The sequence below is a fragment of the Maylandia zebra genome, linkage group LG12 (assembly GCF_041146795.1).
Source record: "Maylandia zebra isolate NMK-2024a linkage group LG12, Mzebra_GT3a, whole genome shotgun sequence".
NCBI classification, from domain to species: Eukaryota; Metazoa; Chordata; class Actinopteri; order Cichliformes; family Cichlidae; genus Maylandia; species Maylandia zebra.
The window spans coordinates 15,063,846-15,089,218 of record NC_135178.1 but is presented as its reverse complement, the minus strand read 5'-3'; the positions used below and the strand labels follow the sequence as shown (position 1 = coordinate 15,089,218).

General features: G+C 43.6%; 1 protein-coding gene across 3 annotated transcripts in view; it reads right to left on the bottom strand.

Moving 5' to 3' along the window:
• The window catches only part of LOC101479501 (tetratricopeptide repeat protein 28), a 192,123-nt gene that overhangs the window by 8,235 nt on the left and 158,515 nt on the right, over positions 1–25,373 (bottom strand). For all 3 annotated transcript variants that reach the window (XM_012917361.4, XM_004544255.4, XM_004544257.4), the window contains 9 exons: positions 21,350–22,146; positions 20,666–21,210; positions 18,884–19,407; positions 13,262–13,371; positions 10,034–10,163; positions 9,683–9,901; positions 7,885–8,044; positions 4,592–4,732; positions 33–177 (listed from right to left, as the gene is read on the bottom strand). In XM_012917361.4, coding sequence (XP_012772815.1) covers positions 33–177; positions 4,592–4,732; positions 7,885–8,044; positions 9,683–9,901; positions 10,034–10,163; positions 13,262–13,371; positions 18,884–19,407; positions 20,666–21,210; positions 21,350–22,146 — 2,771 coding nt within the window. The remainder of the gene's footprint in view (positions 1–32; positions 178–4,591; positions 4,733–7,884; positions 8,045–9,682; positions 9,902–10,033; positions 10,164–13,261; positions 13,372–18,883; positions 19,408–20,665; positions 21,211–21,349; positions 22,147–25,373) is intronic.

The following is a 25,373-nucleotide window of genomic DNA, read 5'->3' as shown; positions in this document are numbered from 1 at the left end:
GACAGGCAATACCCCGCCGAAGTAGTACTTACCCCCTCCATAGGTGCGATGAGCAAATCATAAAGTGCCCGCAGTGGAGGTTTTCCAAGGTTGCTGGAGCGACGGGGCAGGGAAGAGTTGCCATCTTTGGCAGGAGACATTGTGTTGCTGAACAGGCTTGTCATACTCTGGCAACTCCTGCAGAGACACAAAACAAAGTACTGTAGTTTTCATTTTAATCCTGAAAACCTCAAGAAAGTTTCAGACACTTAAGATTCTTCATGATTTTTGAGTTAGGAGTCTTTGCTGAGACTAAACCAACTTTAAACTGTTCAAATATTTCTTTGGGCCTTTCTGGCCTTCTTGTTAATTCCAAAACGCAGTTTTGCCTGTGTGTTGAGAAAGTGGATGACAAAGTCCATTTTTAATTTAATAGATAATGTGTCGCAGAGGATCATCACATTCATATATCTGCTCAAACGTAGAACAAATTTAATCCAAGAGGAGGTAGATGAGGGTAGGATATATTACAGTTTTTTACAGTCGCTAACAAGCGCCTACCCATACTCCAGATACTTTTTCTAAACTCTTAACACAGACCCACACCTACAAAACACAATTGGCCAAATGGATAATATCCTTCCCAAAAATACACTTTGTTAAATATATACTAACTCCTCATTTCAAAATTAGAACACATCGTTCTCTGCACACACTAACTGTACAAAAACACTATAAATCTGACTCAAAATGAAATTAGTCTGTCAAAGAATAACACTTGTTTTCACTTCACAAGGTACATGCAGTCAATCAAAGTACACCAGGTTTCAAAATACTGGCTATTATTGACATTACAAAAACTGCATAGACTTTTATGTTTCAGTTTCACAGGTATTTGCATGCGAAACATGCAATCCACCATATTGACACCAGAAATGTCTTGGTTGGTAACTGTATGTCCACATGTACAGTAATGTTCACATTCAAAAGCATTCCAGTAAAAAGCAAACAAGTTTTTGTTTCTTTACTGTTTACCACAGGAGGTACAGTAGAAACACGGTATGATAGGACAGAGAAAGTTTTACAGTATTGCTTACAGTGAACAAAATATCCATGAAACACACAAGAGCATTCTGAACAAAAAAACAACAGCAAAAAGCCAAGATAAAAAGGGGGGAGGGGGAGGGGGGCTAAAAAAAGGCAAAAGATTTGCATCTAATCTCTGCGATCTTCAGGGTTAGGCCACATGTTTTCATCAACATCACATCTGATGTTATCCAAGTCGATGCACCTGGGATAAAACCGCCTGGTATGTCGGATCCACCGACATATCATTGCAGAAGCAGAGGTTTTTATACTGTATCTAAGGTTTGGAATATTGTTTTTGCTATTGTGGGATGTTGTGTGTTAACATTCGTAGATACTACAAGAACAGTCCATAGTTTTGTTGGGAGGTATAACTTGTCTGTTAAGAAAATGTAAGCATTGTGGAAATGTGTTCACTGACTGCATATTGGGTGAACACGACATGAAATGTGTGAATGGTATGGCCACAACAGACCGATGCTGTGCTAATTGTGTTTAGAGTTTTGCAAATGTGACAACTGTTTGGACAAACGCTTGTTAGCGACTGTAAAAAACTGTAATTTGTTGTTACCCCTTGGGAAGGCAAGTATAATACAAAGGCTGTTTCAATTCACTCAGTTTACCATGTCAATATGTACACCTTCACTAGATGGCAGTATTGCACTGCTTATCTAGCACTTATTGGCCTAAATAGGGGCCAGACTGGCAGAATCACCACAGAAGGAGAGCACCATTCATGCATTTTCTTCAACATTTTAAATTCAGAACATCCCATCATCTGTTAGTTTTGTTGTCTTCAATCTTTATCAACAAACCAACTCAAGATAACAGCACAATGCGTTTTGGATGCCTGTCTGCTGTGTGAAGGGAATGACAGCCCTCAGCTCACATAGAGAAAGTCAGCATACTGAGAACTGTGCTAATGGTGGCTGAGGGGCTAGAAGCCTTTTCCTTTTTCCTAGCAGGGCCAAGCTTTATAGTCACACTTGTCACTACTCCTCCATCTGTTCCACCAGCCAGAATTTCTTCCGGACCCAGCCAACAGACATCTATCCTGCCCTTCTGGTAGCCCCAGGCCACTGGCTTTCCTCCAGCCTCCCGACTCTCTGTCTCTCTCCCAGGCCTTGGCATAAGGCTCCATGGGAAAGCAAAACAATCGTTTGTTAGCCTGACAAGAAGAATGAGTGAGGAGACAAGGGATAAGCCAAAAGAAGGTGAGTGTCAAGTGTAAAGGGAGACAATGAAAAGAAAAGACTGGGAGCTGTAGAGAGGCTGAACGTGAAGATTGCATTCAGTGGTTGTAAGTGAAAAACGGGTCTTTAAGTGTCATCTGCGTGGTAATCAGAGATAAATAAATCATCCTCTAGTATACATTTAAAGGTGCAGTGTGTGAAATCTTACCACTAGATGTCAGTGGATTGCAGCTTGCTCTGTTTTGTTATCCATCCAAATTCAGGTGTGTAACCCTGGCTACGGTGGCTAATGTAGGATAAAGAACTCTGGATGTCGTTCATCTGTGAGTGTAGGCTGTCAATCTGCTGTTTACCTCAGCTATCAATATGCATGTCTATGTATTCTGGAAGAGGCTGTCAGACTTTGTGAATGAAGGCTGGGTCTCACTCCTGTCTCATGTCAGTGATACTGAGACGAATTGTTGATGATATCCTGAACTTAAGAGCTGATCTTTTGCCACAGTTAGCTGCTGCTAGCCAGCGTTAGGGCAACTTCATTTGAAGCGGATCCAACACTGCTGGGCTCGGACGCCTTGCAAATGAACTCAGGAAATGTGTGAGACGATATTTTTAAAGGTTTATTTTTAGGACATTCAAGCCTAACATTGGCATCTAATTACCCGGTGACAATGTTTAACTGCATGAATAAATACACACGTTTATTCAAATTTTTGTGTGTTACAGCCCTAGCTGCTGTTCAGGAGATGAAGCTTGAGATAAGGAGGAAGAGGATGAGATGAAAAGGAGGAGGAGAAAGACACTATGAGAAAGAGATGATGAAAATATACATGTACAAATGTTAAATGGTCGAATATAGTTGGAAAGAGCTATTGGTGATCTTTAAATTCAAAGTTACGTATAAGGTGTGCTGCGTATGAGGCTGGTGAAATGGCCATGGCATGACAACGTGACAGGGCAACACGGCGGCTTCAACAAACTGGCACTCGCTCCAGTTTGTGTATCTGTAACAATTAATTCGAAGTTTACGAGAACGCATGATTTTGTTAGAGCATGTAATTACACACGAATTCATGTATAACTATGAATACAATATTCTTTTTTTCTATTTAATAACCTAAAAAATAACTACTGTACCTCTAAGCTTATTATATTGGCTGTCTTTGTACTGCTGATAAAATAAACCTTGCATCATCCTTTTGGCAGAATTTTACAGAGAACTGCAAGATCATTAAACAATCTCATCAAGTTACACAACGAAGACACAAAGAGACTTTCATTATCACTTTCCCACAGTAATCCTTCCAAGCTCCGTACTGAAGACGAGATCTCAGTGCCCTGTACCTATTTGAATTTAAATGTTATTCAATTAAGGTTTCTTTTTGAAATAAACGTATCCTTTCTCTTTGTAATACATAAATATCAAAATCCTGAAGTATTCATATAAATTCATTCCATTAAATGGTAATAGCCTAAACATGTAAGGAAAAATAGCAGGAGAAAGTGAATTCAAAAAGAGCTCTTGAATAACACACAGATTATCTGACACCAAACCTCAAGATGTATGGAGGACAAAGAGGTTTTCTCAATTTTCTCTTGCTTTTGGTATTGTGACAGACGACAGGCTCCTAAGCATGATGAGCTTTATAATTCAGATTTTTTTTTTAAAGGCCCAAAAGAATGAGGGGATTATTACCGGCATCCCATTAAAGGGGCTTAATGAGCACCAAGACTCAATTAAAGCTGGAATTACCCTCTCATCAAAGAACAGCTCAACTGTGGACGAGGACAGGGAAATATGACCCAGACACACAAGTATGCACACACATGCACGCACATTGTCGGTATACCTTACCAATCAGCCCAATGTAAATGAATACTCTGCATAGTGTCAATAAATAACGCTGTGAACAAGCCAGTGGCGCTCTCACTAAAATCTCATAAATCTGCATAACAAACACAGACATGGCAAACATTTTAAAACCACATTCATCTCCATGTCTGCGCCTGGCAAACAGTCACACGCACATGTGACCACATTCACGCACACACAGGGCTTCCATCAGAGTAGACAGTTGATAAGGGCTTTAGCAGCTTTGGCTTTACTCAGTCTATTTAATAAGGAGGATTCACATGCTGCCTCTGCGCTGGCTAAACAATGGAGAAAAGAGTCCTTTCACAGATGAGCCACAATACCCACGAATCTCCTTACTCGAGCAGAGACTTTTAATCGTCTTCTTTGTGCAAAAGTGGGTCTAAGTAGCATTTGGTGATTAACACTGCCACTCATTAACAGCCAAGGAACACTGAGGTGATGTGCATCAAAACCCCCCTACCTGTTGAACAGGTTGTTTCTGGACACCATGCGCAGGAAGCCCGTTGGATCAGTGACGGAGTTAAGCTTGTTGTTGAGCTCCTCAAATTGTTGATCCAACAAATCTCCCGCCTCACTCTCAGTCTCACTGCTCGAGCACCCTCTGAAAGAGAGAAAGAGATGGAGTTAAAGTTATCCAAGGCCACAGAAATGTTGCCAAGAGAAAAAAAAGCATGTGAGCACAGCAGACAATACACTCTTATATTGTTTCGCTGCGGATAAATCAAGTACTCACAGAAACACACAGACACTTCTGACCTGCCAAAAAACACACACCGTTCAACCCTCACACACTTGGCCTCTTTTTTTCAGCCTGGATCCAACAGCCTGATTGTAATCCTTTCAATATAATGCCAGTAATGCTGATCCAGTCGCGGGGGTGTCATCCCCCCCCAATCACTAGCTCGCAACCACTCTCTCATCTCGCCCTTCATGCGTGAACCTCTCCTTTGATATCATGCAACTCTTAGAGTATCTCACAGCAGCTGTATGAACTTCTTGGAACCACCATGGGATCTCTGATTGCCTTGCGCACCTACCACTGCAATTCTTAAAGCCACAGTACGTGGCTCACACTGAGATTCGCTCTCCGGGAATGTACATGGTAACAGACCTATTCAGACTGGATTTTCAAAAAGATGGAGAGATTCCACATGTTAATACGCAGATTTCGACTATCACAAAAGCCGTGTCTTCCGCTCTCTTTATTATCCTGTCTTTCACACACATATGCTCCTCTCCATTTTTCTCCATCCCATTCATTCTGTAGACACTCATTTCAGAGTGCTGCCTCCCTTTCTCTGCACTCTGGAGACTGAATGGGCTGGTAAGTGGGGCCATATGGTGCCCATCCAGGCGCAGTGGTGTGTATGCAACTTCCCATTGGAGAAGTAAATGAGCTGGTAATGGGGCAGGAGGGCCAGACTGCTAGGGGTGGAAGAGACTGGCACTGGGTGGAGCAGCTGGTCACTATGGATCAAACTCCAACTAGAGAAACATGGCACACGTCAAGTGCAGTGTAGCTCCAAGGATGTCAATGGGTGATTTGAACTTTTGATACATCTCAGAACACTTTACATGCCCTACACATATGACTACATCCCCTGTTGTGTGTTAGATCTCTATTCACTACCAGCCTCTTCTTTGACTTTTGGCTCACTGATTTTAGCGTCTCCTCTGAACCTTCCTCCCCATTCTTCCTTAAGGTTACAGTAACCGCCTTCTCTTTTCCTTGGGTTGTCAGACTGGCTGTGTGTTAGGTGGATTCAACACCTCGAGCTATATCAAGAGCCATTATTCCATCTCATTTATTCCCACTGGGGGGGAGAGCAAAGCCCTTTAAGGAGGTAGTGGATGTCTGTCATCACAGGAAGCATCACACTCTTTTACACACAGACTCACAATAAAACAACCCTTCTTCTGCTAAGGCCTGATTTAGACTGCTGAGGGGAATCTTTATAACCTACTTATGCTTGTTCTGGTGCATTACATGTTAATTGCCATGTGGTCATGACCCAGTGTTTTATATGTGGTAAAATGCTGGGATTTTTTTTTTTTTACCTTGTGTATCCCTGCACTTTGTTGTGGAGAGTATTTTTTGGGTGCAAAGATGTTTGTCCCTGTAGTTTTACCACTTTTTGGAACATTCCCTGAGATCAATTACAATCGTTTCAGCAATCTTACTTTATCGCTTTAGTGTAGAAAATTATATTAATAGCATCAATATAAGGAGTCACAAATGTCAGCAAATTCCTGGAGGGAGTTTGCTGAAACTATCATAACTGACTTGATGGAAAACTAGAGGGAAGCTTCTTTGCACATTCCCGTCACGTCCCTCTAGGAATTTGCTGACATTTGAGATTGCTTATATTGAGCCTGTGAGTATTATTCCTTATAACTGAGGTGATGACTGGTACTCTGTTACTGATAGATTAAAAAACTAAAAGTAGCCAGAAATGCACAGGATGAATTGATGGTGTTGAACAGGCCTCACAAGAGCTGCGGAGAGAGATTTGCAGGTGATCTTCTAACAGTGTGCTGATTTAAAAACAAAGATCGCACCAGTTCATTTCAGTAACGACCAAGCTTAAAAAAACGAACACACCAGCTGAGGGTGGGTGAAGACGCAAGTAACGTACTAACAAAAACTAACAATAATAACATAAAAAGCAGGTTTTATGCGTGTTTCTCTCTGAAAACAGCGTGGCAATTCAGATAACTGAGAGGCGGAAGAAGAATGAAAATGTTTTGATATAAGGCTGAACTCTTGTGACAGACATTGCTGGCGGCTGCGTGTGGTCCTGAGGACTGAAGTGGAGGATTTATTACAAACTCATCCACCGTATAAATCTGAAATATGTGTTTAACAACTCACCTGTCCCACGCGTAAAAGAGCAGAAGAAATTATTTAGCACCAGTTCCCGAGCCGTCTGTGTGTTAATAACGTTAATAATACTGCGCCGTGTGCGTAAATGCACACATTGCTCTTGACTTTTTTTCTGCAGGCTGTCAGGCTTTAGGTATTTAATAAAGTCATTATTAGATATAGTAACATTCATACATTAATCTAATATGTCAACACAGTTCCGTAAATAGCTTTGTTTTCACAGACATTTCAATAAGGCATGTAAAAGCTGTGAAAGCACACAGCGATTAAAAGCCTGAAACACTGCAAACCCCATCAGCTCAGTGCAGAAATTACCGTGGCTGTTCATAAAAGAAGACACACCCTTGCATGAATCTAGTACCTGAATTCTCCTTCTCCATCTAACACTCTACATTAAGCTCAGTTTAGTTTAATACCAGTATTATTGAGGACAACATGCAGGACGAGGACTGAATGTAGAGCTACGGGACAGAGCCAAAGTTTTGGCACTGGACTCACAGCTTTGAGCCATCCACCCGTGCCAATTATGCACTTGTTCTGATAACTTCTCCCCCTCTCATTACAAATAAATGAAGACTGCTAGCGGCAACTATCTCAACAACATCGGGTGCAAAATAAGACATGCTTTTTTTTCCAGCATGACATGCAACACAATTTGCACAATGTCGACTTGGTAAATCAGCTTTGTGCAATTCATTTACTTGATCTACCTAAAATGTGGCTCTGTTTAAGGGAAACTAAAACAAATACATGTGCGACGAGTGTACGCTAAGCCATAATCAACAAAGTGAGTTATTAAAGAGGGAAAAGGAAGTGACACAGATTATGAGCTAACTAAATAGAGTTTTCATTTCATTGTTACACCTCACCTGCTATAATAAGACTCTACCCCCAGAGCCTCACGGGCACTGGCGATGTGCTGCTCCAACGAGGAGCCACTGACCACTCCGCCGACACCTCCCTCTTGGAATTCCGACCCCCCTTCGGCTACGCCCTCGCCCAGGTACACCTCATGAAACTTCAGGATGCCTGTGGAGAGAGTGAGAGAGAGAAAGGAGGGGAGTGTAAATATGACTGGCTGCTTTCAGGTGGTTATGAAGTGTAATGACAAAACAAATGAAAGTGGCTATTTTCCACCCTCTCTCTTTCCTTTTTTTTTTTTTTTTTAATATGTTCCTATTACTCGCTCTCGACGGTGGCAATATTGGATTATTTCAACTGAGAGCTGTGGGTGAGGGCACGTGCAGCAGTGCATCTGCGGAGCAAAATGAATAAAACAAATATTGTTCAATAAAAGATAAGAGTAGGCTGCCCGTGCCATCTGGTGCCTGCCGCGAGAGCTCGGCTAAGTTTCAAGCAGGTGGGGAAGAGCACATCGGGCGAATACGGCTGTTTGTGTGTGTCTGGTTTGTGGGTGTGTCAGTGTGTTTCACCATTTCGTATTAAATGTGTTTAAATAGACGGGTAAAGTGATTCCGGTGAATATGCACGTGCATGCTAATTCAGGCCAGAATGTACACTAGTGGAGTAATTACAGCATGACATTAGGAGCCCCATTCATTGACTGCAGACTCTTTAGAGCTGGACATGTTTGTGTACCAGCTGGATGCCAGGGAATGCCAGGAAGTGACAGACAGGCGATTAGTGAGCAAGTGGCTCCCTCTTAGCCTGGGGCAATATTCGATGCTTTGAAGATGTACTCTGGTCCCTGTAGTGTTCCTCCCCTCCTTATGACTAGTGCTTGGAGGTCAAGTTCATCTGGTTGCCTGGGAGCTGGATTTGATCAAATGTTCAGGCTCTTGTGCCTTGGAACATGGGTCACGGCTCTCATTTCCTTTCTTCACACGAGAGTCAAAGCAAAGCCAGCAGTAGGGCAGCCACAGCAGTCGGGCGACATGCACCGTAGCTTATTCTTTGTACAACTGGAATTTTACAAGGCAAACAAAAGGGGCTGCGCTAGCATCAGCGCTACTCAGAGTGTAAACAAAAGAGAGAAAGATTTAGGAGTGTATAAAGAAGTGCCAGGACAAAGCGATATCAAGAAAACGGATGAAAACAAAAGCAAACATGAAACATAAAAGCAGGGAAGACTTTTGCTGTTGACACGTGTGAAGATGACGCCACTGGTGTTTTGGCTGTGTCGTTATCGGTGACACAATCAATTAGCATAGTTCACAGGCAGATGCCTTCTGGGGGTGAAAAGCGAGGCAGGGGGGCAAATCCTAGCAGTGGAGTGGCAGGTGGCACTGTCGCTCAGTGTTAAAGCTGGCCTTCCTACCCCTGCAGTGCAAAACAAGCCTCTAGCCTCTGGGCCTTTTATGTGCTTTAATTTGAACAAGCAAGCGTGAGCGTGGGGCTGCTTTTGCTTTAAACCAAGTAGCTTCTGTACAGACAGAATAATTTCATATTATTGATCGCCTTTGCATAAATCGTGCCACTTCAACATTTCTAAGCCATTTTTTAATAGTCATTTTCTGTGCTTTTGCCACATTTCAGGTTATTAAAGTAAAAAAAAAACCCAAAATGTTGCATTGGAAGTACACACACTTAAATGTTTTGAATAAAAGAACAAAGTAAAACAAAGAGATTCAGGAGAGCAGTAGTCAGACAGACATGATGGGATTTCAGCAACTCATTAAAAAGTTTTCAGCTAGAGTCCAAACCTACCTGCTCCTGGAGCCAGCAGCCAGCTGTACAGGTAACCAGCAGCCATAGAAAAATAAAGCACCAAAGCCCTCTGGCTGTTCACGGTATCCAAGATGTGCTCCACTGTTACCGGCGTGTATGGATCCGACTCCTGCTGGCCCGTCTGCCTCTCCACCAAGAGATCAGCAAAGGCTCTTGTACGACCCCTCTCTGCCACTGCCAGGGCCTCATCGTGGTGCCCTGCGGAGTTCAGAGGTCAGCTTTGATTAGCGGATGAAGTCTAAAATCATTCAGGTGCACACAGAGGCAAAAGCAAAAACAAGTCATAACAGCGTGCAGTACTGAGAGTGTGAGTAAAGTGTGTTGACCTACCGAGGCTGACAAGGACCCTTTGGAGAGCCTGGTAGCAGGAGGTTTGCAGGTCAAACAGAGAAAGCTTGTAATCTGTGCTGTGTTGGGCTTCGTGGCGGATGGTCTCAAACAGCGCTGATGCTCGGTAAAGCTAAGGATAAATAACGGCAGCAATGCGTTCAGACGTTCCTGGATTGCTCATTTACCAGACAAGAATAGTGTACAAAAACATAACAAGAAATAGTCATCGGCACCGTCAACGATGACCCCGAAACAGCAAGGCGTTGCATCAAAATACCTTTTCTGGAAAATAAGTTAAAATGAATAAACTGTGTTTAAAAAAAGGAAGGCAGTTGGGATTCTATGAGAAAGACAAGTTGGTTAAATATGTCTGCATCTTACTAAATTGGGCATGATTAGGCCTTAGAGGATAGAAAATGAACATGGCCACTAGATGGTAGCATTCCACCTCACAGGTTATCACTGATCAGCCTCCTTTCTTCTTTTCTCTCTCACAGCAGAATAAAGTACTGTAATGTAGCTTGATGAATAACCATTAAACACAGGTAAACCTCTCCTCAGCTCTCATTTGCCCAGAAAGGGCTGCGAGCAGCTAAACCATTACCCTGAGCATCTTAGACAAACACGGTTCAGGAAAATAAATGCTTTGTGAATTCAATAGGCCCGTCTGTGTTGTTGGATCTTTCAATTCAGGGCCAGACACCGGATTGAAAGAAGAAGGCGAGACAATGAAAAGGTGGGGCGGCAAGGACTCTTGCACACTGGCCAAGCAGAACCGGCCAAGAGTGCTGATTCATGGGAGCCTTTTATTGATTTCCTATTTCTGCACCTATATAGCAGCCCTGTAGAATAACTGGGACTGCTATAGAGTGACTCTCCAGGAGTCTGGGGCCAGCAGAGAGGGTAAAACACTCTTGCTGCTCGACCATAGTACACGCAAGACAAAGAGCTCTGCAGTGGAAAAAGGGTTGTTGGTATGGATTAAATGGATTTTATCAACCCTGTGGCTTTGACAAGAGGAAGGAAAGGGAGAAAGTGTGTGTGGATTCCTGGTGAGTACATAGGCATAGAATCTAGCTCGTCAGGCATATCCCAAGGTCAAAGAGGAAAGTGTGTCAGAGGGAGTGTAGGGGGGAGAGTAGAGAATCTGTGAGTTCTGCTGCATTAGTCCTAGTAGAAGGAGCTGCTAGTCTCAGGCTGATTTTGCTGATAGGGCTGTGGGCTGATTGCTGCAGTGCTAGTTTCATCTGTTAGGCCTGCAGATATCCCTTTAAGAGTGTAACTAATTTCTCACAGTGCCTTTCCTCTGTCTTCACCCCTACTGGCACAGATGAAGGGGGGGGGGGGGGGCACTGCATCTATAGTGTCTTTTTTGCCGCGACACAGGTGCAGTAAAATCTGCGGCATTCTCAGGCCGCTACCTATTCAGATAGCGCTCACTTGTTTTACTGACACACTAACATGGCTTTTATCTGACATGTTAAGTGAATGTCAGTGTCACACTGTATCAGTAAACGTGAGCAGACTTGAATGCACACATACCTCGAATGATTTTTCTAAAATAAAATCCCCGGGGAGCTCTCATCCCCCTGCGGAAGATGATATCAGAGGTAAAGGCTTAATCGACTGTAGACTGCTGATTTTTTTATTATTTTTTTTAAGCAGGCACAAATCTATCGATTCACGTTTGCCGAGATATGAATGCTTCTTAGCGAGAGCAAGCACTGTTCAAATACCTGATTAGAATCAGGACACGTCAATCTGTGTGCCAGTACGAGCACCGGGATCACAGCTAGGGTGCTAAAATACAATTCGGTGCGCAGATAGAGAGAAATGAGGAACATGAGGTCAAGTACTCTTAATCTACACCTATGAACGCTTTATAAATTTAAATACAAGCCTTTAAAATAGCAGTATAAAGTGGGTCAGAGTGTTTACCAAGGTCAGCTGTAGCGACAGGCCAGCTCATGAATAATCATTTCATCTATACTCTGAGGACAACAGCGTCCTTTCCAACCACCAAGTCACTGCAGGAGCTACAAGCTGACAGGCAGAAAAACATTCAACATAGCTGTGGTGTACTGTATGTATGCAAACGACTGGATTGCAGTTAATTGCAACAAGGACAACACAATGTTAGCATGGACTATTAGGGTCTTGAAGGTGAAGCATTAAGCTGGAAAGCAAACATGCAGTGGAAAATATGTTGCATTGGCTTGTTAGAATAATATTTTGCTTTAATTGAACACAAATTCCTCAATATGAGTCACAAGCACTCAGCCCCTGCTCTAGCCATCACCTTGGTTCAGTCTTTCATTCTCAGCTCTTGTTACAGATAATTGCAAACAGACAAAAATACTTTTTTGAAAAAGTATGATGCAGGGCCGACGGAAAAACAAAAGCTATCTGGGTCGAATAAATGCAAGCTGTGCGCGTGTGTCATAACAAAAAAAAAAAAAGGGAAAGAAAAAAAAGAGTCTTGGACTAGATTTTAAAAATGAAAGCAGCTAAAAAACATCCCCACAGACGCACGTGACAGCCACCGCTGCTGACTGACTGTTCACAAACTTGCATGTGGATACACAAGCCAAAGAAAGGGGGAAGAAAAGTATATATATATGTATATATATACTTTTTTATATATGTATATATCAACTAGTGAGCTGTGGTGTGTGGACAGACTGCAAAGAGAGATGTTAAGGGGATATTCCATGCTTGCTAGGTGGGCAGTGGGCTGAAGAGGAGTGAATGTCTGTGTGATGCAGAGGCTTGGGGGATCCTGAGACCATGCACGCAGATACAAAAAAATATTCACTCATCTGTCGCCTGTCTGCTGAGATGACAGCATTTACCAGCTCAACAGACTCCATAGCATACTGCCAGCACCAATGCTCTAACTCTACAGCCACCTCGCCTTCTTTTCTTTCCTCCTGTTGTTCTCTCTCTCCTCATGGCTCTTTTTTTTTTTTTTTTACCTCGAAGGCATTGCTGAAAACGTATATTTCCCCATGTGTTTAAGACAAGTACTTCCACCTCTCATTTCTAATCCTTGCCAACCTCAAAGCCGACAGATGTGGGCTTACTGGCGGTCAGCCTTAACTACCAGAGGTCGAAGGAGCCCAGATGGAAGGGAGAGGAGAGAGGAGGTGAGGTGAGGAGAGAAGGAAATGAGAGGTCTGAGTCAAGGTGATCCATAACCAGAAGAGGAGCGAGCAGGAGATGCTTTACCTGATGTTGGGCCTCCTCCAGATTCCCACTGGCCCACAGAGAAAGCCCAAGACGATGGCGGATCTTCGCCTCGTCCTCACGTCGAGCAAGCTGCTCCGCAAGCCGCAGGCCTGTCAGAAGGCAAGGAGAAGGGAGCAGATGAGAGGGAGAGGAGGGTAAAAATTATTCAGAGCAGACAGACTCTTAGGTATCTTTCAGAGGAACAGATGTAAGCATAGCGTGGTACTGATGTTCTGACAGCGAACAGGTTTGGATATTTGGCCTCAGTTGTAAGATGCTGCTTGCACTGGGGCTAAAACACACACACATGTTTTGGCCATAGCGGGAGATTCTTAGAGCACTAATGGGTCTGCATAGTAATCAATGCTCAGGATTGACTGGCTGAGCAAACACAAACACGCCGCATCACTAGGACATCTCCAAATATTTGCAAACACACTGATGAGCTAATAACAGACAACGTGCAAACACACAGAGTTTACTTTGTGATATTTGTTTGAGAGACCTTCAGAGTTGTTCGGGAGCCAGCAGAGGTATGAATGTGCACGTGCACGTGTGCTCGTTCGCTAAATGTGCCCGTGTCAGATCATCTGGTTTGTTTTTCACTTCCAATTTCTCAGGCACTCGTCACATCTTAGCATGTGTCCTCAGCCTGCCTGCCGAGCACTTGGTTCAGCCCAATTACTGAGATGAAAATGCCACTCCTCAGAGGACAATAATGAAAAAAAAACCACACACACAGTCGCTGGGTCACACATCATCCACAAGGTACAAAATACACAGCAAGCATTCTGCTGTTTGCAACAGGCCACCGCACATGCACAGTCTCACTTTACACGAGCTCCGTATTTGCAAGTCTACTCTCTCCACCCCGCTCGTGTGATACAGGGGTCTAGACGTGCTTTTGGTCAGGGGGGAGGAGAAAATGGGCCAAGCCACCCTTGTCTGCTTTTTTTCTTCATTCCTGGAAAACGGTCTGTGGCTGAACCAGATAAGCCAAGAACAGAGAGCGTGACCTGAAAAAGCCAGCCTATTCCGCAAGACCAGCACACCACAGAACCATAGACTCCATGGCTCCTCCATGGCCACGCTAGCCGGCAGCCTTTGAAGCCTGCAACAGTCTCCCCTCTCTCTCTGTATCCTTATCTTTCTACACACCCTCCCTCTGTCTGACTGCCTGCCCTCTCCCCCCAATGCATCTGCTGTGCTACTCTCTCCCTCTACCTCCTATTCATTTTCTCATCTCTGTGCCTCTGTCTCGGAGCGCCCCCCCTCCAAACTCTCTACCTGTTTCATCTTCACTGTGGTGGCAGTGCTTGCAGGGACTCTGCACTGCTTAGGGCTCATTAGGCACTGAAGTAAGAGAGAGGAAACAGATCTAAATTATCCTTTTCATTCTCTGACAGCCTCACCCCTCACTCATCTCAACTCCAGCTCTGAGTCTTTCATGTCCCCCCCACTCAAACACGCACAAATGTGCACGCACACACATACCTTTCTTTCTCTGAGCTGCTCTGTGATAGTTTTTTTTTATGATCAAACCTGAATGTCAACCAACCTATGTTTTCTTTATTCTCTAGCTGACAGTGAAATAATACATGTGAATTATGACTCATGCCGATCTCTGTCTTTTCCCTCCACTCCGCTGCCATCCTCTTTCTTCCTCTCTGCTCCTCCTTCCCTCCCTAACTCTCTCATTCCCTCTGTTCTCCCGCTCTGTATCATTCAGTGTCTGTCACTGTCACCGTGCGTGCCTTTGGTGCACCCCGCAGGCACAGGCACGTAGCAGCGGCTGACATGAGGATGTGGCCGTGGCTGGCTGCACCCTGAAGAGCAACTAAAGAACACTTTAAAGGCTGCTTGACAGCTGGGTGAGAGATCCTCTGCAGCCCCTGAGGCCCACGCACCTCTGCCTTCAAACAAGCTTTACATGCAGACTCCACATTCACATCTCACGCACTGCATAGCCGCAAGTGCACTGTGCTGCAAATAAACATCCCGACACGCATGCATGTGACACACACACACAAAAAAAGGCCCTTTGATCATGGCCGCATGTGGAACGGTGGACAGTATGTTTGATATTATTAAAAAATTTGAGATTAAGCACACTTTTTCAGGCAATCTCCCCCAGGGACACTGCTCTGATAGTGTTGCACTATATTGTACAAATAAAAACTGCAAAGAGTAGTTTAGTACTGGATGAAAAAGGAGAAGTAGAAAGAGAGGGTCCAGAGCCTCACTTCTCTCTCATCTCAGCGCAGCTGGCCAGTGCCATGGAGTTATTTGTGAATATCAGGAACAGAAATCGCCAAAGAGATGCTGCAAAGATTAGCAGGGAGGGATCGCTGAAGTTACATCCAACGCACCGATATGCTGCTAGGACGGGGCATAAATCACACAAGCACATTTTGGGGAGAAGAAAGACAATAGTTACAATACTGACAGCACATATACTCTGTATGTATTCCGTAGAAATAAATAATTAATCAGACTATTGCTATATATGTCTGTTTGCACCATATCTCCTCATTAAGGGGTGGGCCAATCTGAGTGAAATGTTGCACCAACATCATCCCACATGCAGCGATCATCGCCTGTTAGTGGGTGGGATATTTAAGGAAGCAAGTAAGAATTAAGTAAGGATCACAACATCTCCAAAACTGCAGCTCTTATGGGGTGTTCCCAGCATGCATTGGTCAGCATCTATCAAAACTGGGCAAAGGAAGGAACAGCAGTGAACCAGCGACGGGGTCACGGCGACCAAGGCTCAGTTATGAAAATCAGGACCCAATGCTGCCCCGTGTGATGGGATCCAACAGATGAGATATTGTAGTTCAAATGCTAAAAAATTTAATGCTGGTTCTGATAGAAAGGTGTCAGAATACACAGAACATCGTAGTTTGTTACATCTGAGGCATAGCGGTCTACAGGAGTCAATGCCTTGATAGGTCAGGGCTGTCTGGGCAGCAAAAGGGGGGCCAACACAATATTAGGCAGGTGCTTATAATGTTACGCCTGATCGGTGTAAATATATAGGCATTTATATATAAAAAATATAAAGCAATTACTATGAAGATACCAGTTTGAGATTAAATAATAAGACTACGAGGAAATTTAGATCAACAGCCAAGACACAAAGTGTATTACAAATGGGATCTTAAATTACTGACCAAAAGAAATCAGTACATGTACTCTTGCTCATCAAAATATAAATATAACAGTGCACATGTTTTGGTGAATATCACCTGCCATAACAAAATGAAAGTGTTTTATATAAACATCAAACCCAAGGTTAACAGGTTAGGTTTTCTTTGTCTTTAAAACTGAACAGGTTTCTATGTAGCTTGCAAAGAAAACCAGTAATTATATATTAGATTTTTACATTTATATATTATTCTGTAGTTAGGTGTTTATAAACAACCAACATTTTCTCATATAACGTGTAACAAAGATGCATAAGAAATGCTAATGATGAAAAGAGTCTTTGTGTAATTTATCATAATTTATGATTTATAGAAAACAAAGCTGGGCTTTATTGTGACGTTTACACAGACATTTGTAGTTAATGTCAAAGATTTTAAGCCAAAGTAGAATAATATGGAGATTAAAACTAAAATAAAGAATATCTGTAGCTCCTTAAGCCACCAGCTCAGCACTCAGCACAACTAACTGCAACCAACATTTAATATTAATGGCATAAAATATTAGCACCAAAAATATGAGACACATGATGATAACTGGTCGAGAGTTGTGCAGAGATCCATATCATCCAGCTCTATTTAGTTTTAAATGCTTCTTGACAAGCCCTCAACAGCCTAACAGCATGAACACGCTTTAAGGGAATTTCTAAGTTGGTCCTGTCCTAGAAAAAATTCACGTGTCACAAAACTCGTTTTCCACGGTGAAGGCCGAAACGAAAATGCTTATCTGATGTTTAGTTGTGTATCTGACCTATGATCAAGACCCCATCTTGATCAAAGATGAGTTTTTCATATGATTTTGTCTTCCTATAAATGTTTTGCGTCCAACATTCGCCACAAATATTATTAATTAGAGTGTAGCTTATGAAATGTTTTGTGCAGAATACATATAAATACACTTGCAAATTAAATGATGTAAACACAAGAGGCTTCCAGTACATTTCCAACAAATAACTGCCCTTGAAGGTTAATATTGTTATCCCTTTAGTTTGCTTAATAAGCGATTCTATAAGTCAGGCATGGAATATCTCCATTAGTCGCTACAATGACTGCATTGATTTAATGACACTATTGATTGCATCAATCGTTGGAAAGTGCATCTCGGTGTGTAATGATTCTTTGTTTAACATTTAGAAAGTCCTGCACAATGCTCTGTAATATTACAGTGCAAGACGAAGAAAAAAAACCCCCAAAGCTTGTTATCGGGCAGCCTTATCTTTGCATAATGTACTGCACAACAAAGTATAATCATCTGACACGCAGACACATACAGATACACGAGCAGTGGTTTGGAGGTCACATGCTGTCGACGATATCTGCTAGTTTGGAGCTGCTTTTCCTTTTCCCTCTTACTAATTAATCTTTTTTGGAAACAGAAACAAAACATAAGCAGTGCAGCATGAAGATAAAAAAAACTAGAAGTGGAAGCAGAAAAAACAGAAAAACTAAATGGGGAAAAAAAACATGCCAACTTTTTGGTCTGGGCAGGTTGGCCAGAAATAATTGGCTGTCAAGGCAGCACTGTTCTTTTTCACAGCCAGACCAAGGAGCAATACAAGGACAGTGCGCGGGACAGTAAGAGGACGGTGTGGAGACAGAATGGCCTGTCGCCTTTGTTTCCATTAAAGCTCAACGAGCAGGCCTGCAGAGGGTGTATGGGTCACCGCAGGAAAAGTGAACTCGAATACAGCCGGCAAAGGAGAGATAGAGGAGATTTATTCTTGCTCCCCTGCATTCCGCTCACTCCAGAGCAGAATATACAAATGTCCTCTTACACAAACTCCAGCTTCATTGATTCAAACAGGGTCTGGGTTGTGACACGGTGGGTGGTGCCTGTCAGTGGGCACGGGCAAGTCTGGCGCTTTCCCATCCATGAAAGATGCAACTTATCACATCCTCAGGAGCGAACACTTTGAGCGGTGCCACTGACATAATGAATTTCTGAGAGGCCAAGCTGCAGTTTTTTATTTCGGCATAATCTGCGGGGCACAATGAAGCGTTAAGAGGCAGGAGTATGACAGCTACGGTGTGAAAAGATTCTTTTGCAGCTTGCTGCAAAGAACCCTCTGAGAAGGTAGATACAGAGGTGTGAAAAACAGCTAGGGGTGCACGGGAAAAATGCCTTGGCATGCATTCTGATAGGTTTGCATAGACATACACACAAATGCTGGTATACATATACAGCTCAGAAGACAACACAGACGCATAATACACACACAAAATTCCCTAGTGCACTTATAACACATAAGCACACACACACACTCACACACATATACATGCACACAGCCTAATAAAAATGTGGCAAAGGCTTAGCAACAAATAGGCTCTGCATTTCCTATTCATGAATTCACAAACTCTAAGCCTATCAGCTCAGGCAACAAAGGCAATCCTCTCTCCTGTTCCCCCCTGACTCACTCACCTTCCTGCAGGTACATGACAGCTTGTGAGTAGTTTTGCAGTGCGTGGTGTGTTCTCCCCAAGCTGCCATAGGCCAGTGTCTTGGCAGCCAAGTCATTAGTCTGAGCAGCCACACTTAGGTGCTGTTCTTGGAACACGACCGCCCGCTCGTAGTTTCCTAGCGACTCATAGGTAAGGCCCAGGTTGCCATAGGCGCGGGCCTGGCGTGTGGTGCTGCCCGCTTCCTCTGCGATCTCCAGGTCACTTTGGTGGCACCGCAGGGCCGTTTCGTACTCTCCCATGGCTTGATATACAGTCCCCAAACCACAACTGGCGTCACCCTCCAGTAGTCTGTCCTGGGTGTCACGGGCGATGGCCAGCTGACGCTCCAGACAGGAGATGGCCTGCTCGTAATTGCCCAGCTGGCTGTGGAGTGCGCCCAGTTCACCGTAGGCCTGAGCCTTGCCTCCACACTCGCCCAACTCATGAGCCACCACTAGCCGTTTCTCAAAACACACAAGTGCCTGTTGTAAATTTCCCATAGCCCTGCAGATCAAGACAAAAAACAGCGATTGTTAGTGTGAAGCAGATTAGAAGTGAGATACGTGATGTAACCTAGCAAGAAAATTTGGAAGAATATGTCACTGACAGATTCAGTTAAAGCTGAAACAATCCCAAAATGCCTTTCAAGTTCACAACACTCAAAATCAAAAATCTATTTATAGCACTTTGTTTTATCTCATATCATTCTCTTACCAGAGAACTATTAGAACGCATCGTGCAGCACACATTGCAGGAAGACTTTCATTTGCAAAGTGCCAGATAATTTCAGTATTGGAGTCAATGAAATATAGATTTTTGCCTTTCATTTCAGTGCTGAAAGCTGCTGATGTCGACAGACTAAAGAGCGTGTGAAAGTATTCCTATATGAGGAATATTTGAGGCATGATATGATATTTCAAGTGCAGACTATTTTGCAGTAGAACACGGTTAACCGTGTAAGATAGGCCACCTGCTCCCATCCTCTTGAGTACGTATTGACAGAGTGGAAATCATCCCATGTGAACATTTTATTCGCCTTCGCAGCCTTCAAACAGACTTTTATCACATTCTCAGGAACAGCAACAATTGCTGGCTGCTGGTTCAAATGGTGCATTATAAGAATAAAAGCCTTTGGCTTAATTAATCTTGTGTGATAATGTATTTGCCTGACTAAGAGCCGCTGGAAGATGAGAAGGGTTTATGTGTGATGTCTATTATTCCCTTCTGAACTCATGCATGGCTAATACTGCTGTGTGTGATTGCTGCCGTGCCATGCTGATGACGCACAATAAGAAGAAAATCATCTCTGAAATGAGGATTTCGGCGAGCCTTCTCGTGTTTTATTTTGCAGTGTAGTCTCCCAGGTTGCTATCAGCTCTTTGAGGCATGAGGAGAAATAGAACGGCGAAGAGACACAAGATGTAAGAGGTTGTCTTGAAATAACTGTGCATCCCTCCGTTTCAGACATCTGTGTGCCAAAGCCACTTTGCATACAGATAAGGCCAGGGCCGCTAGGCTGCTGCTACTGAGACGGCTAGCGCCACATCCAAGTGCTGTTCACTACAGCGAGGCGTCTCTAAACTATGGTGGTCCATAATTGTGAGAGCAAGGAGACAAATTATATGCAAAGTACTGTCATTAGTACTTAAAACTGAGCCGATACAAGTATCTGTTGCCGTAACAGCAAGAGGATATTAATGCTGAAAAACAGTGTTTCTGATAATATCAAAAAAGTACATTTGAAACAAATTCCTAGATTCACCTGTGTCCATTGCCTAAGCCTCTATAGGCTTTCTCCTGGTCCTGCATGCGGTTGAGGCTCTGAGCCACTGACAGATACTGGTCATAGTATTTGATGGCTTCCTCGAAGTCTCCAAGAGCCTCGTAACAGTCTCCCAGATTACCATAGGCCCTGCCCCGGTCCATTACTGCTTCGTTTCCACTCAGCTGCTGTAAAGTGGCCAGCTGTTGTTCAAGGTAGCCAATAGCCTCCTCCATCACCCCTACATTCATTTTCGTGATGCCCATGTTTCCATACACCTGAGCCTCCACAACAGGATCCTTCAGCCTCCGACCGAGTTCTAACTGCTCTTCGTAGCTCTTGAAAGCCATCGCGTACTTCCCGAGGGCCATGTAGACAGCAGCCAGATGACCATGGGCTTTGCACTCTCCTGACACATCACCGAGCTCTTGGTACACTTCCAGCTCCTGGGTATGGTAGCCCAAGGCTTTGTCATATTTCTGTACAAGTCTATAGGTGGCCCCGAGGGCAGCATACGCACAGGCCTCCATCCTACGCTCCTTAACCTGAAACAAGAAAGAATTTCACTATATTGGCATAAAGGACATAACAGAATAATTATAAATGAATAAATAAACAAAATAAACATTTTCATTTTAATAAGAAGAATTGTTCTAGAACAATATGTGTTATGTGGGGCCACACCTGGTGAGCTAATGCCAGTTGCTGCTCATAAAACTGAATGGCCCCGGCCACATCCTTTTTACAAACAAATATGTCCCCCAGGTTCCCCAGAGCTCTGAAGCGAGCCTGTGCATTGTTCAGGGACTGGGCCAGAGACAGCAGGTACTTCTGACACTCCTCTGCCTTAGTGAAGTCTCCTAGAGCCTTGAAAGCCAAACCAAGGTTACAGTATGCCTTGGCCTGGCTCAGTTTGTCATGTAGATCCTTGGCCAGAGCTAGGTCCTGCTCATAGTATTTGACAGCATCCTGGTAGTTGCCCAAGCAGTAGTGGGCATAACCCAGATTGTGACAAACTTTCCCTTCGCTCTCCATATCTTGGAGGTCAGGAGACAACCGGAGGTACTGCTCATAGTATGGTACAGCCTGAGGAAACTCTCCTCGAGAGCAATGGAAGTTGCCGAGGTTTCCCAGAGCCCGCGCCTCACTCTGGACATCTCTGAGCTCACGAGCTATGTTGAGATGGTTCTGATAATGCTGCAGAGCACGGTCGTGAGCACCCAGAGCTTGGTAAGCCACAGCCAGGTTGCCATGGGTGGAGGCCTGTGAGGCTCGGTCGTTGACCTCCATGGAGATCTGCAGCTCCTGACGGTGGTAGCGAACAGCCTGGTCAAAGGCTCCCAGGGCGTTGTAGGCATTACCCATGTTGCCATAAGCCCGGCCCTGAGCAGCATAGTCATTTAGCTCCTGAGCAATGGCCAGGTGTGTTTTGTGGAGTTTCAGTGCGGTCTCATAGTCTCCCTTCATCTGGTGGATGATGCCTGTGGAGAGAGGGGGAGAAAGCAAAAGGATGAAGTTAAAGACCCATTTAGGGGAAAATCGTAATTGAGTAAAATTCGAGTGCCTCGTCAGCTCTTCGTGTACAAAACAAGTCATTTGGTTGTTAAAATAGGCTCTCCGAGCCATCTGTTCTCTGCTTACACAACACACTCTCCCACAGAATTATGGTCATTAAAATGTAGTGCAATCAAATAAGAGTTATTATAACACTAAAATAGAATCTTTTGAATGTTTAAGCTGTCTTTGATGATCGTGTCTTACAGGGATTTTACCAAAATCAACAACTTTTCCACAGGGTTGAAAATAGCTACGAGTGAACGAGAAAGAAAGACAGGGGAAGTAAAAGTGCGGGGGAGTGTGAATAGCAGATGGAAAGCTCAGCAAACAACTTTAGAAAAAAAATTTGATAAGTGTGGAGAAACAATAAATAATGGAGAACCCAATCTATTGAGCATATTATCACAGATAAAATACCATCCTCTGAAAAATAATAGCTTTACCCCACAGCCAGGCAGCTATCTGGCACACAGACACACACACGCACACACACAGACACAGGCACACACACATCCAAACAAATGCACACCCACACCTTTGTACTCATACAAAATGACAAATACACAGCAGAGAGTAAAGAGCCGTAGTGGCAAATCGACCATTCTTCTCCTCCTTTCCTTTGAGCTTTTAAGACTCACTGCTAATCTGTATGGTTCCTCGTTTGCTTTGTCACCTAGCCTTCAATGATAATAATGGCAATGATAGAATTAAAGTAAACTGAAATTGTAGACAGGGTGGCTGCGGGCTAGCGGATGGAGACGAAGAAAACAGCTGCAAGGCAAATAATTCAGTCTTTCATCTACCATACCGCCTGACCATCACGGCTCTGCTGCATCAGCACAGAGACTAATGGGCCAGTAGGATGGGGGTTCAGCCGCTGATGGGACACAAGGGATGGAAACAGTTCTGGAGCCAGAGTGGGTGGGAACTGGGGATGGAGAGGGGCTCTGTGGCTTGTGGTGAGTGTGTGATGGTGCCGCTGGGATTAGTTACCACCATGTGTGTTTTCCCATTCATTTCATCCGAAACCTGCCACATTATGAGCCCGAACATAGGCTACGTAAACAGTGGGATTGAAACTAAACAGAAGGCTCAAACGACTGCAGAAGTTACACAGTAGATGTGGAAACGCATTCTGATGCTGGCTGAGTCAAAAAGCAGCACATCTGGCTGATGCCAACGGAAAAAAGCTTTGGTGTCGTTGCAGTGTGAGTCATTGGACTGCACACCGGTTTGACACATCGCAAGTTTTGTCTATGTATACATACGCATACCCACAGTGCATGCATACTTCAGAAAATGTTGCAAGACATTTACATGGTCCAATACACACCAATATTTCAGTCTCAATTAAGTGTAAAATAGGAGACAAATTAAAATACTAAACCTGCCTGAATTGGATGTTTTAAAATTAGACAGAAAATAAATCCACCAGCCTTTCCTGCAAATAATTTAGATTTATTTGGGGAAAACATAATTAAAGATCCCCTGCCTGCTTAATTCAGACCGTGATTCAGCATGCGGCACACACCCAGCGACAAATCAAACCTGATATGTCGTTCTTTGCCTGCTTGTGTTCTCGGGTGTAAGTGATACAACCTGAACTGACCTTCTAATCATCAGGTCACGGCCCTGAGGAATTGGTATGCTAGGCATGCCACACAGCAGAACCCAAACAGAAACAGCGCTGCCAAATGGGAAAGGAAGGATTCAGAATCCAAATGATGACTTTCATAATGAGTCAAATGCATGTTGCTGTTCCAAGTGCTCCCATTCCTTAGAGTCTTTTCTCAGAGTGAAAGAACGCTAAGATTCACAGCAGGCTAGTTGGAAGAGTACGGATAGTTGTAACCACAAAGTCACTCCCAAGGTTATGCTTTCCCCAGTGGAGGCTGATCTTATTGAGGATATAATGCCTACTGATGTATTACCAGCAAACATGTTCCATGCTGCAGGCTAAAAATGGATCCAGGGCTCGCTGACGGATGCAGGGGTAAAGGAGGCAGGAGACTGGACAGAGGCTGGGGGAGTATGGCTAGGTTTATGGCTGGACTTGGAAGATGCAGCCAAAATTGCCATAAGCCTCAGGCTATGCCTGGAACCACACTTGAAGCAAGAAAATATATTCTGTGCCCCCCCCATATGGTAAGAGGATTATGAGGCCCTCTGGGAATAGTATCCAGCATAGCAGTAAATAAAACCATACCAGATATGATGGTAAATACTGCTGCAACACAAAATTTGGGACTTAGTACAACGAGGTTTAGCGGATGAGGCCATCGTTGCATACTGTCCAAATCAAAACATCATTCTTACCCCTCAATTTAACGTCTGATTTTACTGCAAGTCTGTGAAGCACACTAAATGCACTTTAGTAAAATGTATTAAAAATATGGTTCAATTATTGTTCTTTTACACAGCTTTAGAAAAAAAATACAGTGGGAAAAAAACCCAGGATAAAGCAGACACTATGCAATCCAAATACTTTTATACAGAGCCCTATCCATCCCCCCATGACCAAAGACATTAAAAGCATGACAATGTGTTGTCACTTTTCATTACACAGCTGGCTGTACATAGAGGGATATGCTGCAGTGATGACTTTGAGGGATGGTGTCATGTTCTGAGTAAGTCACTGTGTCATTCTTCGAGGAGCTAGGAAGGTCCGGAGCGCTGCTGCCTGCAGTCAGCTAAGAGGATTTTACAAACAATGCTGCTGCTGCCACTGGGCTGATACCAGGAAAAGAGGTGACCAGTCTGTGTCCAAAAAACAGAAATAACTGGGGTTCTATATTTTTATTTCAGAATGAGGTCAATATTTTAGGTTACATGATGGAGAAAACCAGGACACAATCGTAGAATAGTGTCTCTCTTTAATATTTCGGTCTTTGGTTTCCACTTCAACCAAGAACTATTTGAGAGATACGATAATGAGTTTGGACAGTATTTACAACACATTCTACAGTACCACAGCTGCCATAAATAGCTGAATAAAAAGCTGAATATATTTTAGTTTCTAGGGAACCAATTGTGAAATTCTGGACCAATAAAAGCTTAGTTTGGCTGTTCCCTTATTCACCAGGGGTCACCATAGCAGACAGAGGTGCATATTTTTCAACCAGATACCCTTCCTGACCCGCAACTCCTGGGA